The sequence below is a fragment of the Pseudorasbora parva genome, chromosome 20, assembly GCF_024679245.1.
Source record: "Pseudorasbora parva isolate DD20220531a chromosome 20, ASM2467924v1, whole genome shotgun sequence".
Taxonomy (NCBI): domain Eukaryota; kingdom Metazoa; phylum Chordata; class Actinopteri; order Cypriniformes; family Gobionidae; genus Pseudorasbora; species Pseudorasbora parva.
In genome coordinates this window covers 19,385,371-19,404,747 of record NC_090191.1, presented here as the reverse complement: position 1 = coordinate 19,404,747, position 19,377 = coordinate 19,385,371, and the positions used below count along the sequence as shown (strand labels likewise).

The window sequence follows — 19,377 nt, the reverse complement described above, 5'->3', positions numbered from 1 at the left end:
AAAACAGTGTAATTACACTTTTGCCATTAATGTGTTTATAATAAACTGAAAAAAGCACAAATGTCAGAGCATGTCAAAACTTCTAAAGACCCCAAAACAGCTCAGACTCCTGAGGGTTAAAGCGTTTTAAGGCATAAAAAGCCAACAAGCTACGATGTGGATCACAACATTACAATCTCTTGGCTCGTGATCCAAAAAATAGGGCACAGGTGTGTTCTGACAGGGATGAGCACAGCAGGGAAAAACAATTCTTGATGCAAATAACATGTATTTTATGGTAATCTGTGATGTTTTGGCACAAATTCATGTCACTTGTTAAAATTTAGTCAAATTAGGTGGATGTAGACATGGACAGGTGAACCCTATGAAATATGAATAAACAGGGTTTGTGCTAACAATGTGTTTTGTACTGCAAATTTTTGACTGGCAATATGAAAACATAAAGGAGCGACACAACATTGTTAGGCTTATGCAGGTAATGGTTATGTTGATGCATCTCAGGGGTGTCCAAACTCTGTCTCAGAGGACCACTGTCTTGCAGAGTTTGCCTCTAACTTGCCTCAAAACACTGCCTGGAAATTTCTAGTATGTTCTAATTTACACAACAGCATTTAAACTAAAAACGGAACATGTTGTATGCATTTTAGGTGTTCATTCACACGGAAATTGTGTTTTGGGGGCCAGGAGCACAATTAGACACTCAAATTTCATTCTCTTCTATTCACTTTCCAGATTCTCCTTTACATGGCAGTCTCACAAAATCTTTATCCAGCACCAATAATAGTGTACAAACAAATGTTGTACACTTAAGTAATGTACTTAAATCTAAAATTTAAATATATTGTTAGTTCTGCACTTTAGTAAGGAGAACGGAATATGCACTGAATCATCATGAAAATATTGGTTCTCAGAAATATTATTTTGCAATTGTCAAAATACAATTGTCTGTGTTCATGAAAGTTGTAGTAAGTTTCCTCTTTATATTCATACCGAAATGAATTGACCACTCAGAAAAAGTAAGGTTGTTTGATAAACTTTTATTAACAGATTTTCTTTGCTTTTCATTCAACACATCAAATTAAACGTCAGGTCATAACATGTCATCTCGAGTCCTGCAAGATGACTTCATTCTCAGTCATTACTGAGGCTTGACAAGTGCTTAACTGCATAAGGTCAGGTGACACCCGGCTTACAGAACTTTCAGCTGGAAACATACACACAGTACTGGACAACCATTGCAATGCATTACACAGTGACCATGTCGTGAGCCATACATGACCGGCAGCCACCAGGGCGATGCAAATCAAAACAACACGGCCACATTCAGTTGATTACTTGATATCTTTGGATCAGTAGGGCAAGTTGGTGGCACATAGTGTGCGTACCCAGCTTGTGTTTGATTGGGTCTAAAGAGGGTTCTCAAACAGGAGTAGGTGTCAAATACACAAGCTTTGACATAAGGCTAATACTACACACGACACAAATACAGTTCACACGCAAGAATAGCAAGCCACAGTTCATAATTCATAACAGCAAAAGCTCTTGGGAGCTCTAGGATTGCATGGTCACACACATGTACAATTATTTCCACAGTCTTTCTTTAGTACGTATGGGTGAATCTCATCAAAACAGTCAAGAAAATGTCTGGGTCATATTTCACTACAAGAAATTAAAGACAAAAAAAAAAAAAAGAGTCATTATTAAAAATATAATTTCTTGAGTTTCTTATTAAGGAAAATAATGCTTTGGTAAATTCCAATTATGGCATAAAATGTCAAAATTATGAGATTAAAAAAGTCAATTATGACATAAAAAGCAATAAAGCAATGTGGTCATAATTATGACTCAAGAAAAATATTAGATGAAAAGTCATAATTAGGATGATCAATGGCTTTTATGATGGCTTTTTGTCTCATAATTTCAACTTTCATATGCCAAAATTATGATTTTGTTCCTAATGTGGTGGAAATAAGCTTCCATAAAATCTTCCAGTCTGTGAAGGACATGAACATTGTTTTGTTTGTAAAGGCTAGAGAATTTATGTAGCCTCTACAGATGCATCATGGGAAATCAATGCTCTCAAATCACAAGTAAAGCTCAAGGAACAACTTTAAAAAATGCATATTAAAGCAGCTGACATGCACTACAGCGAAAAAGCAATTTTTCTATCTGTCAAACTCCTTCATCCTTTGATACTGCAAGAACAATAAGATTTTTCAGAAATAAGACGTCGGCAGAGAAAACAAACATACAATTCATTTTAAAGAGAGGAAATATTCTCGAGTGGGGGTGCAACCGGAGCAGAGAATAGCGCTACAGTATTTTAATTTACATTCTGACGAACAGCCGTATGCACACTGACCCTGCAGTGACACTATGTGGCCGTCAACACTTGTAGTCTAGCTCACTGATGCTACATTTAGATGCAGGAAAAGGATGAAAAACAAAAATGACCGTGGTAAGAGGGGGGAAATTAGGGGACCAATTAGAATTGGTCAAACATCTAAGAGGTTTTTTTTGGGAAGCGGATTCAAACTGATTGGATGTGCCATTTGGATAATAACAGTAAATGTTGCCTTTAAAGAAATAACAGGATGTCACTAATTGTGTAAATTTGTTTTGATGTAGGGTACACTGTCTACATGATGTTACTTCATACTACATTTTTAAAGGAACAGTTCATCAAAAACAAATCCACAAATCCATCCATCCATCCATCCATCCATCCATCCATCCATCCACGTTCCAAATCTGCATGACGTTTAGTAAAACACAAAAAAAGAGAGATTTAGATGAATGTCTTAGCTGTTTTTTTTCTCTAAATACAAGCCATTGGTAAGTCATAACCAAATACAATATGACATTTGAATATAATGAAGGGATCAAAGTTATTATTTATATACTATTAATAGTATTTTGAATAAGCTTTTATTTTTAGGGTACGTTTACACGACAGCAATATAATAGAAACGAAAAGTGTTATCTTTGTTTTTGAAAAGTTTCAACGCCTGCGAAAACAACTAAAATACTGTATTATTCATGGCAGGCCAGGCCAGTAGTTGTCAATGTCATTTTGTAAAGAAACACTAGGCTCCTTTAGACTGAACACGTAATATGCATGCATATGTTCACCGTTTCCGGTCACGGTATAATTTTCAAAAACGGTATAGTTTTCAAAAGTTTGCGTTTTCACTATTACACCATTTTCGTGCAAATAAATGGCCAATATTCTCAAAACGTTTTTCATTTTAGCGGAAAATGATGTTGTGTAAATGCACCCTTTAAAACTGTCATTTTAGTAATTTGTCATTTTTAATTGGTATGTTTTTAAAAATACGACTTACGTTTTACGACTTTCAGTACTTTAACTCAAACTTATTTATTCCATTAAATTTCTCCTGTTTTCCATCTAATATTTATTTTATTTCAGCTTCGTTTTAATAACCCCCAATTTTTTTCTCTCCCTTTTTTAATTAACAATAACAACATTGCTGGCAATGATTAACAAATTAAAATTGGCAAAAATTTGTTTGGAACTTTTTTTAGTAAATAATGCCAGAATTTTTTTAATGAACACAAAAACAATTTTTTTGATATACCTTTATCTTTATCAGCTGACCACCTCATTTGCTAGACAAAACAGCAAAGGTGCTACAAAGAAGAATGTTTTCATAACCAAAACATTTCACAGTTCCAAGAATTTGACTTTGGAATTTAATTAACGCTACTCTCAAGACCAGCTTGATCGCGGTGGAAGACAAACGCTGGCAACTGGAAGCTGTCGCACACAGCAAGAGATATAACCAGCAACTTCAAGGACTTTGAGGGATGAAAGGAAAATAGCAATTCTAATGCCTAGCTGAAACAGCTAATCCTATCTTACACAAATCTAATACAGATGCTATGAAGATGCTGTTGACTCCAGCTCTGTGTTTCCAAAGCATCTTCACGAGGATTATCTAGATATATCAGCATGACATTGTGCTGAGCTGAAGGTGACACTACCATTCAAAGAATCTCAATCCTTCATGTTCAAGCTGGAGGTTCCTTAAGTGAATTCGTTGACATCTATATTGCACAGTGAGGGTATGGGTCTTCAAAAACCGGCTGCTCTTCGATCCCTCTCGCAAACAGCGTGATCAACTGGCAGTGGACCCTGAGACAGAGAAAGAAAGAAGTCAAACAAATAAAACTTCACTGGAAAAAACATGCTAAAAAACAGCCCAAGCACATTGGAAATATATACCGGAGGCGGCATTTCTGCAAAATGATATTACGTTTGCACATTTTGAGATATTCAAGGTGAGTGATGCTAAAAGCTGGATAACATTTATACCAAACTGATGAACATGAATCTGGCAATGATTTATTATGTTGGTTGTTGTATGCATTGCAGCAGTTTGTGAATAAAATATCCGCTGTGTGGTGCAAAAAGATTAATGCTATATCGCATTTGAAAATCTGTACCTATACCTATACTTAAGTAAACATAAAATAAAAACATATTTGCTGAAGCAACCAGGCAATTTTAGCTTGCTTTGACAAGTCTTTCAGAAATATTATTTTAAATTATGTTTCGTGGGACTCGAACAGAGCGCTCCACATAGCAAGTGTACCAGGCTAGCAATTGAGCAAGTTTGGTTGCATTTACATACATAATGCACAGATCCGATAATTTGACCATATCTGATATTTTGGCCTGCCTGCATTCTCAGAAAAAAAAGGTACAATACTGGGGATGTACCCTAAGTGAAAAGTTACATCTTTGGTACCCACTTTATGCTAGGTGGCCTTAACTATTATGTTCTAACATTTAAATTACTCACTTGATACAATGCATTTATTGTGTACATCCATGTTTATTTTTATTTTTTATTTTTTTAAATACCTGCATGCAATTACATTTGTAATTAATTTCTATAATTACATTTATAATTACACTGTTGACAATTCCCTTACACCTAACCCTACCCTTAAACATACCCATACCACCACACCTGTCCCTAACATTACCCGTATCCCACCTCAATATCATAGTGTTTTGCAATACAATATCAACACAATAAGTACATTGTACTTATTTTTTTGAAGTAAGTACACATTAGTTAAGGCCATATAATATAAAGTGGGGCCCATCTTTGCAACTTACTTACCACTTAAATGGTACATATTAGTACCTTTTCACTTTTGTACCTAAAGGGGGTCGCACACCGGATGCAAAGCTCAGTGCTGCGCACCGCCACGCCACGTCTTTAAAATTCAAACACATTGTTTTCAATGAGTGTACACACACTGGTGGCGGCATTCGGCACCTGTCCGCTGCGACTCAGGAAGTTGTTCTAAATCCTGCCGTGCCACAGAGCGCCATTTCAAGGTTTTATATTAAATGTATATTAAATTTCCCTCAAATTGTTAATGTACATACTGATTTCACCCTGCTACAAGATACACCCATTGTGCAGCTCTCTGTCAGATTTAAAATTGAGCTTGCGTGTATATATAATGTGTGTGTCCGGTGTGAGATACCTGATACGCTGCGTGCTGCTGAGCTTCGTGTCTGGTGTATGACCCCCTTTAGGGTACTGCCTCAGTGACAGCACTGTCCCTTTTCATCTGACAGTGTGTTAACATTCACTTTAGACAAGACTGGTATCCGATATCTGTTTACATTCATTCCCGCCCAAAAATGATTGTCAGTTATCACTTTACCATTCACACGGTAGACCCAGGTTTTGAATGGACGTACTATTAAAATTATATATATAATCTACGTTGGGGGGCCTTGATTATTTTCCAGCACAAACAAGATAACAGCTTTTAACGATGTTTTGCAGCGGATATACACTGGAAAATAAAGGTGATATTCGAGAGAGAGAGAGAGAGAGAGAGAGAGAGAGAGAGAGAGAGAGAGAGAGAGAGAGAGAGAGAGAGAGAGAGAGAGAGAGAGAGAGTAGCGAGTAGTCTAATAGCAAGTGAGTAGTCTAATAGCAAAGCTTGTTGGTTTAATTAAAGCAAAGTAATCACCTCATTGCTAAGAAATATAATGTAGATTTCAATAGTGAAGCTGTTAAAATGAAGCTTATAAAAATCATGGCAGAGGCTGAAAACCAGCTGCTGAATGTCTGTGAGCCCGCGGAATGTCTTTCCTTTATAAAGTTTCCACCTCAAGCGAGTGAGTGTATACAGGCACATCTGCTCCATAACACAACATTAAAAAGCTATCTTTGTGGGCAAACGTGTCACCCTCGCTTGGAATCGGATGTCCAAATATCAGATATGTATCTGATTTAAAACGATATTTGGAAATGTATAAATCAAGACAAAAAACCTTTCATCAGCAAGGGCATTGAAGATGAAACGTGGCTGGGACTTTCAGCATGACAATGCTCCCAAACACACCACCCAGGCAATAAAGGAGTGGCTTCGTAAGAAGCATTTCAAGGTCTTGGAGTGGCCTAGCCAGTCTCCAGATCTCAACCCCATAGGAAATCTTAAGAGAGATTGTTGCCCAGTGACAGCCCCAAAACATCACTGCTCTAGAGGAGATATGCATGGATGAATGTGCCAAACTACAAGCAACAGTGTGTTAAAACCTTGTGGAGACTTACAGTAAACGTTTGACCCCTGTCATTGTCAACAAAGTGTATATTATATCAAAGTATTGAGATGACCTTTGGTTATTGACCAAATACTTATTTTCCACCATAATTTGCAAATAAATTCTTTAAAAAAATCAAACAATGTGATTTTCTGGATTTCTTTTCTCATTCTCATTCAAATCTCATAGCTGAAGTGTACCCATGATGAAAATTACAGGCCTCTTTCATCTTTTTAAGTTGGAGAACTTCCACAATTGGTGACTGACTAAATACTTTTTTGTCCCACTGTATGTGATTCAAACATAATGCATTTGTTTAAATCATGCACTAGGATAAAACTGTTTCGAGGACATAACATAGTATTGTGCAAGGAACTGTGCAAAAGTAAGTCTTTATTAATCAATAATCTGCCCTATAATCATGATATGCATATTTTTATTTCAACTGGAAAATGCAGTAAAGTGTGTACGTAAAGTGGCACATTTTTGGAGTTTTGGTTTTCCAATGTGTACAGGTTGCTAACAACTACCCTAATATAGTTAATCTGTTTAATGTTTCAGTATAAGTCTGATATTTACGTTTAGTGGTTTGTTCAAATCCCTAACCCAAACTATTTGCATTGTAACATTGATGCTTGCTTTAGCAAACACCACTAATATGTTGTGTCCTGAGAAAAAAAGAAGTACGAGCAAGTGCTGGTAAGCAATAAATGCTCAGTCGTGTCGAGTAAAAAGTTTTGCAGTTAAATGCGTGTGCTATTAGGAGGTTCAGGGGCTCTTTAATTTCCTCTAATTCCACTCAATACTCTGGAGGTGAGTTCAGCGCCAGGCGATTGCCTTTTTTCGGCCGTGGTATCATCATCAATTATCTCAACAGGTTATTTGCTTACTCATTCGAGAAACAATTACTGAAGCTGAAAATGGAATAAATGAATGGACTTCTATTTTAATTAAAGGAGGTGAGCCTTTAACAGTGAGAGGGCCATTAAATTGGGAGCATTTCATTGCTACGCATTGTTGACACAGAACAATGGGGCGTGAAGGAAATGATGCGTTCGGGCGAGCCGTCATGCTGCATCAAGGAGGAGAACAACTCCTCTGCAAGCACAATGGAGGGAGTTTTTAATTTTAATAGCATCTTTTCCACAGGCTCAGACCACAAAAGTCCATTTATTTACCCTGTTTAGTATGCTAGTGCCAGAGACAATCTGGTGCTCATGAGACCTCAACATTTCAACTAAACCTTTACTAATCGACCAACATTTTAGTGAAGCATGTTTGTTTTGTGTTGGAGGAACATTTTCTGAAAACTGAACACTGTTCATACTAGGTCTAAAAGAGATGTTGACATCTCTTAGATATATGAGGAATCTCAGTGTGAGTGGCAGTGATGTCCGCACCCCTTAATCACAACGACTTATATGGCCCAAACACAGATGACCCAGCTTTTTTTCAGACTTTTTTTTCTTCAATTTCAAAATTTTCTAATTGTCCAGTCATAATTGCAGGTGATTTCAACACAGTTCTAGATTCAACAATGGATAAATGTAATAGTTTAGGCAATAAACGCATTTGGAAATCTGCAGAAACCATAAAACAGTTCATGAGTGATTTTGGTCTTGGCGATAGTTGGCGTCTACAGCATCCTAACAGTAAAGAATACTCATTCTACTCACCAGTACACCACTCATATTCCCGCATTGACTTCTTTCTTACCAGTAATTCTATCATATCAAACATTTCTGAATCAAAGATCCATCCAATAGTAATTAGTGATCATGCCCCGGTAACATTAAAGTGGAACACAACTAGTCGAAATAAACCTACTACCAGATGGCGATTTAACACATCTCTCCTGAAAGATCATGATTTTGACAGTTATTTCAAACGAGAGTGGGCATGCTTTCTAGAGATGAATGACTCCCCGGAAGTATCCCCATCTCTTCTGTGGGAAACGGGAAAAGCCGTACTAAGAGGGAAAATAATTTCATTCTCTGTTTACAAAAAAAGGAAGGAAAAGGACAAACAGGTAGAATTGGAACAAAAAATTAAACAACTAGAAGACATTAACATCAATAACCCAACAGAAGAAACTCAGGATTCATTAAGAAAATATAAACTCAAATTGAATGAATTAATCAATAAACATACACAATTCCTAATTCTTAGGCTAAGGCAAGAAAGCTTCCATCATAATAACAAATCTGGTAAATATCTGGCAAATCAAATCAAACAAAATAAAGAAAAAGCTACAATACCATTGATTAGAGACACAGCAGGGAATTCCACCAACTCACCAGAAGAAATAAATCAAATCTTTCACAATTTTTACAGTAAATTATATTCCTCCGATAAAGACCCAGATCAGAAAGAAATCAACTCATTTCTCAACAATATCAACCTGCCTCAACTCAGTAAAGATCATATAAATACTCTTGAAGCACCCTTATCAGAATATGAACTTTTGAATGCCCTTAAACTCATGCCAAACAATAAAGCACCAGGCCCTGATGGATTCCCTGCTGAGTTCTACAAACACTTTTGGTCAACTTTATCGCCACTCTTCATCCGTATGATAACTGAATCAAAACAAAAATCAAAACTCCCAGATAGTATAAACACTGCCACAATTTCACTCCTTCTTAAACCAAATAAAGATCCAACATTACCTTCAAGTTATCGCCCGATTTCCCTAATCAATGTAGACATTAAAATCATCACTAAAGCACTAGCGCATAGAATAGAAAAAGTCACACCATCTATAATCCATCCAGATCAAACCGGTTTCATCAAAGGTAGACTCTCATCCAGTAACACACGTAGACTATTTAACTTAATGCATTATTCATCAACTCAAAAAACCAAAACCATCATAGTTAGTCTCGATGCAGAAAAAGCTTTTGATAGGGTCAATTGGAAGTTCCTGTTTTCCACATTAGAGAGGTTTGGTTTTGGGGAGTCATTCATTAATTGGATCAAAATTCTATATACATCACCTTCAGCCACTGTCATCACTAATGGATTAACATCACGCACCTTCACACTACAACGGGGGACTAGACAAGGATGCCCACTCTCACCTTCATTATTTACCATTTTCATTGAGCCATTAGCAGCAGCTATCCGTCAAAACAGCTACATTAAAGGAATTCAAACAATAAACATGCACCACAAAATTAGTCTTTACGCTGATGATATATTGCTATATTTACAAGATCCTCCATCATCACTACAAGAAACGATTAAACTCATTGATTCATTCTCAAATATCTCTGAATACTCGATTAACTGGAGTAAATCTGCTATACTCTCATTACATTCCAACAGCTTGGATGTGACATCCCAGACACCACCTGTTCCTTTGTGCACCAACTATATCACATACTTAGGCATTAATATTTCCCCTAGGCTGTCAGAGCTGTTTGGACTCAACTTTACACCATTACTGAAAACAATAAATGATGACCTGTACCGCTGGATGAATCTACCACTATCCATTATGGGCAGAATATCAGTAATCAAAATGACTATACTCCCTAAATTAAACTATTTATTTACAATGACTCCTGCACTACCCACCCTCACTTGGTTTAAATCACTAGACTCAATCGTCACTAAATTCTATTGGAAAAATAAGACCCCACGAATTAAATTGACTACTCTACAGAAACCAAAAGCACAAGGAGGACTGGAAGCACCACATTTCTACCACTATTTTTTGGCCAATCAACTCCAAAATATATACAAATGGATTCATCCTAACCCATCAGAAAGCACATGGCTAGATGTTGAACAGTCAATTTGCAAAGACATTAACATTTCAGAACTACCTTTCCATACTCAGACAATCAAAAAGCATCACTGTTTTAAAACACCAACAATAGCCGCAGCTTTGACAGCCTGGTGGAAATTTCATCAAATCACAAACACTCCTCTTGCACCGTCTAAATACACTCCGATCTGGAATAACCCCGATTTTATAGTTAACAAGAAGCCACTCAACTTACGCACATGGGTAGATAAGGGCATCACACAACTTCAACACATCCTCCTTAATAATAACTGGGCACCATTTTCCCACTTAGTTCTGAAGTACGGCATTGGGAGTAATTGTTTTTTGGAATATTTACAAATCAAGTCATCTATTCAATCAAAAATCGACACTCAGACAATTAATCTAGATCTTCCTCCTCCAATCTTAGAGCTAATTAATATAACATCCCCCAAAAAACTACTCTCCAAAATATATAAAATAATATCCAAATCAGACAACACATTAAGCCTGCCCAATGCTAAATGGGAATCAGACTTATCCATTACTCCCAATGCCGCTTTCTGGTCACAAATTTGTAAAAATATTTACTTCATGACAAAAAACGCCAACTTACAACTTATACAGTATAAAGTTCTTCATAGATCCCACCTAACTGGACAGAAATTATTTAAAATGGGTTTTTCTTCAGAAACATGCTCACATTGCACACAAAACACCCCAGACACCTATTTACACGCTATTTGGCATTGCACCTCAGTTAAAACATTTTGGGAGAACGTTACTGACTCACTATCCAACCTTATGGGTTGTCACATCCCACTATCTCCCTCTCTCTGTATATTAGGTGACATATCCATAATCAGTTTAGACAGTACAAACAGTCAGTTACTCCTAGTGGCCCTAACTATCGCCAAGAAAACTATCCTCATGAACTGGAAATCAAGAAACACCATACACATTACAACTTGGAAAAATTTACTAATAGAGTACATCTCCATGGAAAACTTGTCTACCTCTACTCAAAATGATACATCAGAATTACACCCTTCTTGGTCAGCTCTGTTTAACTTCCAACAGTCATGAATCCACTCACCTTCTTTGTCTGAAGCCATCCTTAATGATACACCATCAATAATGGGGGGAGCGGGGTCAGGAAGAGGTAGCAACACAGACTATTATTAAATAAATAAAATTTCTTATAAGATTATATTGGAATCTCTCTCTGTCTCTATCTCTCTCTCTCTCTCTATCTCTATCTCCCTTTCTATTCTCTCTCTTTCTATTCTCTCTCTATCTCTCTCTCTCTCTCTCTGTCTCTCTCTCTCTCTCTATCTCTCTCTGCGCTTGTGGACCCTGGATGGTTGTGGCATACTAATCCCTGTCATGTGCGGGTCTGATTAGTCGTGGGTGGGGGTGAGGTGGGGCCGGGGGCCTTGGTCTGTCGCCCTCCAGCTGGTAGTTGTCGCGCTGTTTTAATGCTTTACATATTAGGTGAGGTGCACACACATTCATTTGGAGCATAAAACTAGTTTAAATCAGGAAAAGAAAAAAAAAAAGAAAAAAAAGAAAAGAAAAAAAAAAGGCACATATATAGGGTAAATGTGGCGTGGACATGGCGGCCTGCATGGGCTTTGCACTGGGCAGGTTCCATGCTACACGCCATGTTTGTTTTAATGCATTATACACTAGTTGACAAACACATCAGACAACAACAACAGCAAAAAACACAAAGATAGGGTCAGCGTGGCATCTATGGAACAGCTGGGGGATGGGCATGGATCTCGGGACCCTGGCAGCACCTCACCTTGATAGCCCATTGCATTACAACTCTGGCAGAGGTCTATCCTATGCCATGGCCGTGAGGGGTATCAAAGCTTTATAATACCTTGTTATTAATAGCTGATCAATATTACCATTATTATAATTATTTTTATTGTTATTATTATTAAAATCATTGTTACCACTACTATTATTATCACTATTAATGACTTTATATATATCTACCATTATTATTATTATTATTACTATTACTACTATTGTTTTTATTTGTCCTCTTCCTGACCCCTTTAACCTTCCCCTCATTCCGGATGAAAAGAGTATATTTGTATATATGTTTGTCATTACTACTACTGATAATACTATTAATACTATTTGTCATTTCTAATTAATTGGATTTATCATTATTATTGTTATTATTATTAATATTGCCATTACTATTGCTGTTGTCACCTTATTTATACACATATATTTTTTGGTTATGTCTGTTGTACTTCCCTACATGATTCTTTATTCATACATTAACACTCCCACACCAGTTACACGCACAAACACACACACACACACACACACATACATACACACGCACACATCGTACTGGCATGTTATGTTTTGTTGGCCCTTGTATTTGTATTTTGCATCTTACTTCTCTTTTGTAAATATTGTACTTGTCTGTTTGCATAATAAAAAAAAAAAAAAAAAAAAAAAAAAAAAAAAAAAAAAAAAAAAAAAATCACAACGACAAATTAGAACTTGCTTGAAGTAATTAGTGCATTGAAAATATAATGGCACACTTTCCTTTTTGAAACATGACAAGTTGAAAAATGAAACTTTTTTTTTTTCCCCGCATGCAACTTTTAAATTCATAATTTTTCAAATTATAGCGTTTAATTATTTTTTTTTGGTCATTACGTCATCAGAAAAATTAAGGGGTACAACATCTTGTCATTTGAGCAGTAGCCTTAAAGAGACAACTTTGTGACTCCTAAAAGGTGCATATTAGTACCTTAGGCTAAGTATACATTGAATTTTGTCATCTTTTACTCACCCTCAAGTTGTTCCAAGCCTGTATGAGTTTTTTTTTCTTCTGAACAAAAGAAGATATTTGGAAGAATGTTGGTTAACATACAGTTGACAGTAGCCATTGACTAATAGTATTTTACCCCTATTATGGAAGTCAATGGATGTTTGATTACCAACATTCTTCAAAATATCATCTTTTGTGTTCAACAGAAGACACTCATTCATGTTTGAAACAACTTGAGGGTTAGTAAGTGATGACAACATTTTCACTATCCTTTTAATCTGGATGTATTTGGAACTCGGGTGTGGTGTGTGGGTATAGGAATCAGGGATGATGTGTTGGACGTGGTTTTACAGCTGGAGCATGCTTGGATTGATCGCTCAGATTGACAGGTCTTGATTTATCGTGCGCCATAGAATAGGAGTGCACAGCTGAAATAGTGCTGGAAGATCATCACTCAACCATGATCTAATTACTTGTTTATTATATGTACTTTTATTAGGGGGTTTACACAAGTAAATAGTTCTTATGTTCAGTAAAATCACTTGTTTGGAGAGTTTTTTGGGCCTTGGTTAATAGTTTTAAAATAAATTAAACTAATTTAATAGCCTACTTAATCCATTGAATGGCTTGAAGACATTAATACACTTAGAATAAGTAACTAGAATATGTACTAGAATACATAATTGACATAAATATGATTAATCATTAGCATTCGATTTGTGATAAGTAACATTTATCTTTAGTAACACTGTAAAAGTGAACATGAAATAAAAATCGATGTCTATCGGTAAAATGTGTGTTAGATGACAAAACAAGATTTACCCTTTTCAAAAACCTTCACAGACCAGACTACATTGCAAACGCAAAGACGTTTTGGTAGAGTGGGTGTGTATCACTCAAGGGAAATGTCTAGATATAGCATTTCTGCAGATCAAACAGTACAGCACTAGCTACATGGGTTCAATTCACAAATTCATGAATTCATAAGCAGGTATACCCTGCAATGTAAGTCGCTTTGGATAAAAGTATCTGCCTAAATGTAAAAGTAAGGATTGGTGTATCTGGACAGGTTGTGTATGTCGTGTCCTACCGGACTTGAATTGCAGTGTGTGGAAGGATCTCTCCATCACAGTTCCAGTTGCTCTGGGAAGGCATACAGCCACAGGCTCTGTGCTCTCTGCAGATTTGACTAAGGAATCGCTTGCCTCCTGCTGCGTTCTCTCTCAGGTCCACTTCGGAATCACATTCCAGATATCTGGGGGTGAAACGGAACTGCTTGACCCGGTACACCTCCACGAAAGAGTGATCAAACTGTACAAAAGAAAGAGATGAGACACAAGCGTTAAAAATCACTAAACACTACCATTTTAAATAATACTGTTATTCAGCACAGATCAAAGGGGGCATTTCTAATGTTACAAAATAATATGTATATTTAAAATGAATTCTGGTCTTTTGAACTTTCGATTGATAGAAAGACAAAAAAATAAAAAATTCCACAAAATGTTATTGTTTTAACTGTATTTTTAATAAAAATACATCCTTGGTGAGCAAAAGAGACATCCTTCAGAAAATTTGACTGGTCCCAAACTTTTAATAGATTGTGTAAGTGTTTGTTTTGACAAGGATTCAATTAACAAATGCGAATTACCATGAAATCTGAAATTTGGAATAATTGGGTCTAATTTTCAAAGTAATTTTGTGATCTGTATATTGTATATTTACAAATGAAAATAATTGTCAATAATTGTATTTTTATGACAAATAAAAAAATATATGTTTATTAAGTGTATTTTAATAATTATTGAAATCAAAATTTAAGTTTTGTAACATATATGCACCATTTACCATTGTCTACCACTGTAAGTTCTATGCCCAAGTAAAATCTCACAGTTTGTTTAATGGAAAAAGTAAATAAAAAGTAAATAAAACTAACTAACTAACTAACTAACTAACTAACTAACTAACTCACTCACTCACTCACTCACTCACTCACTCACTCACTCACTCACTCACTCACTCACTCACTCACTCACTCACTCACTCACTCACTCACTAACTCACTAACTAACTAACTAACTAACTGCATTTGAAATGTGGACTGTTCCAATGTTCCAATGCTAATTTCCAAATATTTGTGATTCCTGGGTAAAGATTGTTTTTATAGAGATTGTACCATTTCTAGTAATTTTAATATGTTAGGGGTTAAGCATAACTAGAAAAAAAAAAAAACTAAAAAAAAAAAAAAAAACTAACATACTTTAAAGAACAAGATTCCCTGCTCTTTTTCAGAGAAAGGAAAAATAAATAAAGTTAATTAAAGATACATATGAATTTATACTAAAATAATATGTATAGTAAGCATTTGGTGGACAGCAGGGACACTTTTCCCCCCCTTGGCTTTGATAAAACAGAAACGAATGTGCTTCCTCTCATTAATTAAAAAAATATTTATTCTACTGATATTTTCAGTTGTAGATAAAGCAGGCACCTGGTCGTCCTTATTGGTGTGGCGCAGCAGGTGGCGCAGGAAGTCAATTCGGGAGCACTTCCTGACAAGGATGAGGTCAGTAGTTCCATTGGCAAGGTGCGCTGACGGCGACAGACCTTTAGGACTGCGAGGACAGGCACAACTCATGCTGGCGGCATTGATGGCCAAGAACTTCCCTCTGATGACGGTCCACGTGTCCCGACACTCTAAAATACAACATCATGTGACTACTAGTATAGTAAGCAGTTTTTTTGGGAAAACACATTACAAGTAAAGTTATGTAATCAGATTACATTTTTCAAGTAACTAGTAATGTAATGCTTTTTTGCATTACTTTTTTCAAATGAGTAATGCAAGTTACTTTGTTTTCCATTTATGTAATTTTTGACACTACTCTCCTTTGAAACATTCATTCTCCAATATATATATATATATATATATATATATATATATATATATATATATATATATATATATATATATATATATATATATATATATATATATACACACTATAAATATTTGAAAACAATACATATTTACAGTCTTAGATGTCTAAGCAACAATACAGAACACTCTAAAAACTCAGAACACATTAGTGATTTTCACAGGCTATTCATTCATTTTTTCATGAGAAAATGTAAAAATCGACTTATAAAGTAAGGTGACTGCACATCTCAAGGCATGTATAGCTGTGGCGCTGGCTCACTGATGAAGGACCCTTGACTTTCTTTTCTGTTTACATCATTCTTTCCCTCATTCTTCCCTCAAGAATTTATTTATGTCACGCGGTCTAAAAGCATTCAGGAAATCATCATGCACAAATGCCAATTTGGGACTATGAGGGCAGAGAGTGTGTCTCTGTAAACAGCACTTATCAGTGCTCAGGGTAAACACACAGAATGCTGGGTAACGGAGGTGCCAGTTGTTCGCAGGGTGCTGTGAGGCAGAGATAATATGCTGTGTGTGTATGTGTACACTTTCTAAATGATCAGCCGGGCGGCAGCTTGAACCATTTGGCCTAATGTTCACAAACAGCGTGCCAGTCGAGCCGACAGATGGGGGCATTACAAATCACAGCTGAAAATGCACTTTGTTGGCCTGTACTGTGGGTGGGCACATTCACCACACAGCACATATGAGACTTCCTGTCAAAGCCCAAGCTCAGTTAAACATTGGCATAGAGAGTATTCCCAAATGCTCCTTACCAGCATCAGAAACACTGTCTTCATCTTTGCTGACCAGTCTGTCAGAAAAGGATCGCCGACAGATACTACACCTACAAGGATAAACAGATGTTAGCAACAGATCAAAATATAGCTACAAACTCGCGACATATATCCTGCTTCTGTTAGAAATCTGCGAGGACCAATCACAAACTGGCTCATCCACCTGCCACGCTATTGGCTCTCGCACGATCGTCAGTCCAATTCCTTTTAACCTCTCGACGATGCTCCTTCTTTAGTTTAGCAAACAAATCGCTGAAGTATGTGTGAATACCACTCACTTTCATGTTTTTTTTTGCATTACCAGCAATAATCACTCGATGCTATTGCTACTTCTGCAACCCGCTGATCAATGCTACAGACCAACAAGATTGTTGACACGTTTCCTGCCAGGAGTTCTCTCATTGCTCTGCAAAATACGTCACCCGGATCATTAGTCTGATTGGTTGAAGGACTATCCAACTGCGTTCAGAGTCATTCGAACTATGCCTGTTGATCCCACCTCTTGTGCAGTAGAAAATACAAAGCAGACTCCCCAGACTAAAGTTCAATCTTTAAGAGGCCCACTGAAGTGCCTTGAAATGCCCTGCATTATTCAATGTGTTAACGTAATTTCCCATGAAACGGCTCCAGCTGTTAGCAGCTCCTCCCCTTTTTTGAAACAGCCAATAGCGTTTTGTTAATACACAGTTCGACTAGATTCTTTTGGTTTGGTAAAGCCAGTTTCCTTTAACCGTTTATCATCATAATCTCCACCATATTGCTTTGAAATGCTGCATTCTGTGCAGAATCCAAATGGGTCCGATATGTTTTTTTGTCTGCGCCGACTCACACATTTAATCCGCGGTGCGCTCTTGTGTCTGTAGTCTAACTGTAGACCAGAGCCATTGGTGTGTATGTGTGTGTGTGTGTGCTGCTGCGGTGCGTGGAACTAACGTGAAAACAGACTTAATTCACCTCAACTGAAAGCATATTTACACTGAATCGTTTCCTATCGCATACATAGTGTGTTATGTGCCTTTCACAATGTACAAATTAGTAAATGTGTGAACAACTGACCGATTTCAGCCTCAACTTTAGCAGCGTAGGGGGCGGACTTAAGATTCTAGAGAGCATTTGATTGGACAGAAGATTTGATGAGATAGTAAAGTCTGCGATGATGTCATCAAAATCTGTGATTCGTTTTAACGGAAGTTTTGAATGCTTATATCAAATGCAAATGTTGTCATTGTTTTGGAACACAGCAGCTTATTCATAACTTTAAGGCTAACATAGTCATACTAAAAGCTAAAAAACTTCAGCCAGACCAGAAGGAACCATCAAATTTAATGAAATATCGATTATAACTAATTTTATCCTAAATGTTTAACACACACATTAATACATTTCTATTTCAAGAGCATGGTTTAAAAGTATTAGCGGAACCACAAAATGTAATCCTTATATTAAAATGTGAACTGTAATTTATATGTACTTATATCTAGAATATATTGTGAATATAAACTACCTAAGTTTTTTTTTAAGCTTATCAAATGACTCATTAAATTGATTAAATGGCAGTGAAGATATTTATAATGTTACAAATAATATGCATCACAATAGGATACAAAATTAAATACATCACGGTTAACAAGGTTTTCAACATTGATAACAACAAGACATGTACCTTGAGCATCTAATCAGCATATTATGATTTCTGAAGGATCATGTGACACTGAAGACTGGAGTAAAAATTAATCAGCGTAGGAGACTTCTTAAAACATTAAAAATATATATTACCGTCTACCAACCTGTACTGTATAATTACCACCTAGCCCTAGTTAACAATATAATTGAAAAAAATGAGAAAATTCCTTAGTTGACTAATATTACAGGTTCTGTCATGTTGTGTTAATGTTTGCTCCCTGACTTATATTATTGGGATTGTATTATGACTAAACAAAAGTCACATTACAGCATTTACCCAGATAGACACTGCATTTTGTCTCTTGGATTTCCCACGTTTCCTTCAGCGGGTAAAAAAGAGACGGTTCCCTCATAGTAGCGATGTGACAGAAAAGTTTTAACACCTGGGAAAGAAAACCAAACAAAGAAAGTAATTTCCATTGAACATTACAGACAGACAAGAATTGCCTATTTCAGTCCTAAGACATTTTCCTGTGTACCTGACATATCGTAACGGGCCGGGCCCATCCAGCGCTTCCTCTCGCTGTCCGTCAGCATGTCTCCGTAAAACCCGTAACCCAATAGTGACACAGAGTAACGCAGGAAGCTCTCCTCATTGTGCACTGAGCAGACGTCCATTGGCTGAGAATCTCCTGTGGGAAAAGTCAGGATGGATTACAGTAATACTTTAAGCAATGCACATAATATAAAGTATTTGCTATTGAAAATCACTGAATCAGTGTCTGCAAAAAAAAAAAAAAAAAACTTAAATGAATGACTTAATGAAAAGATTATCATCTCTATTCATTTGGAACTTGG

At 36.4% G+C, this 19,377-nt stretch overlaps 1 protein-coding gene across 1 annotated transcript in view; it reads right to left on the bottom strand.

Annotated features, from left to right (window-relative positions):
- Positions 1-1,020: 1,020 nt before the first annotated feature.
- Positions 1,021-19,377, bottom strand: part of cerk (ceramide kinase) — a 45,687-nt gene continuing 27,330 nt past the window's right edge. Inside the window, exons 8-13 of the mRNA XM_067428523.1 lie at positions 19,059-19,211; positions 18,857-18,962; positions 16,876-16,946; positions 15,668-15,873; positions 14,267-14,487; positions 1,021-4,156 (exon numbers count right to left, since the gene is read on the bottom strand). Coding sequence (XP_067284624.1) covers positions 4,069-4,156; positions 14,267-14,487; positions 15,668-15,873; positions 16,876-16,946; positions 18,857-18,962; positions 19,059-19,211 — 845 coding nt within the window. The 3' untranslated portion in view covers positions 1,021-4,068. The remainder of the gene's footprint in view (positions 4,157-14,266; positions 14,488-15,667; positions 15,874-16,875; positions 16,947-18,856; positions 18,963-19,058; positions 19,212-19,377) is intronic.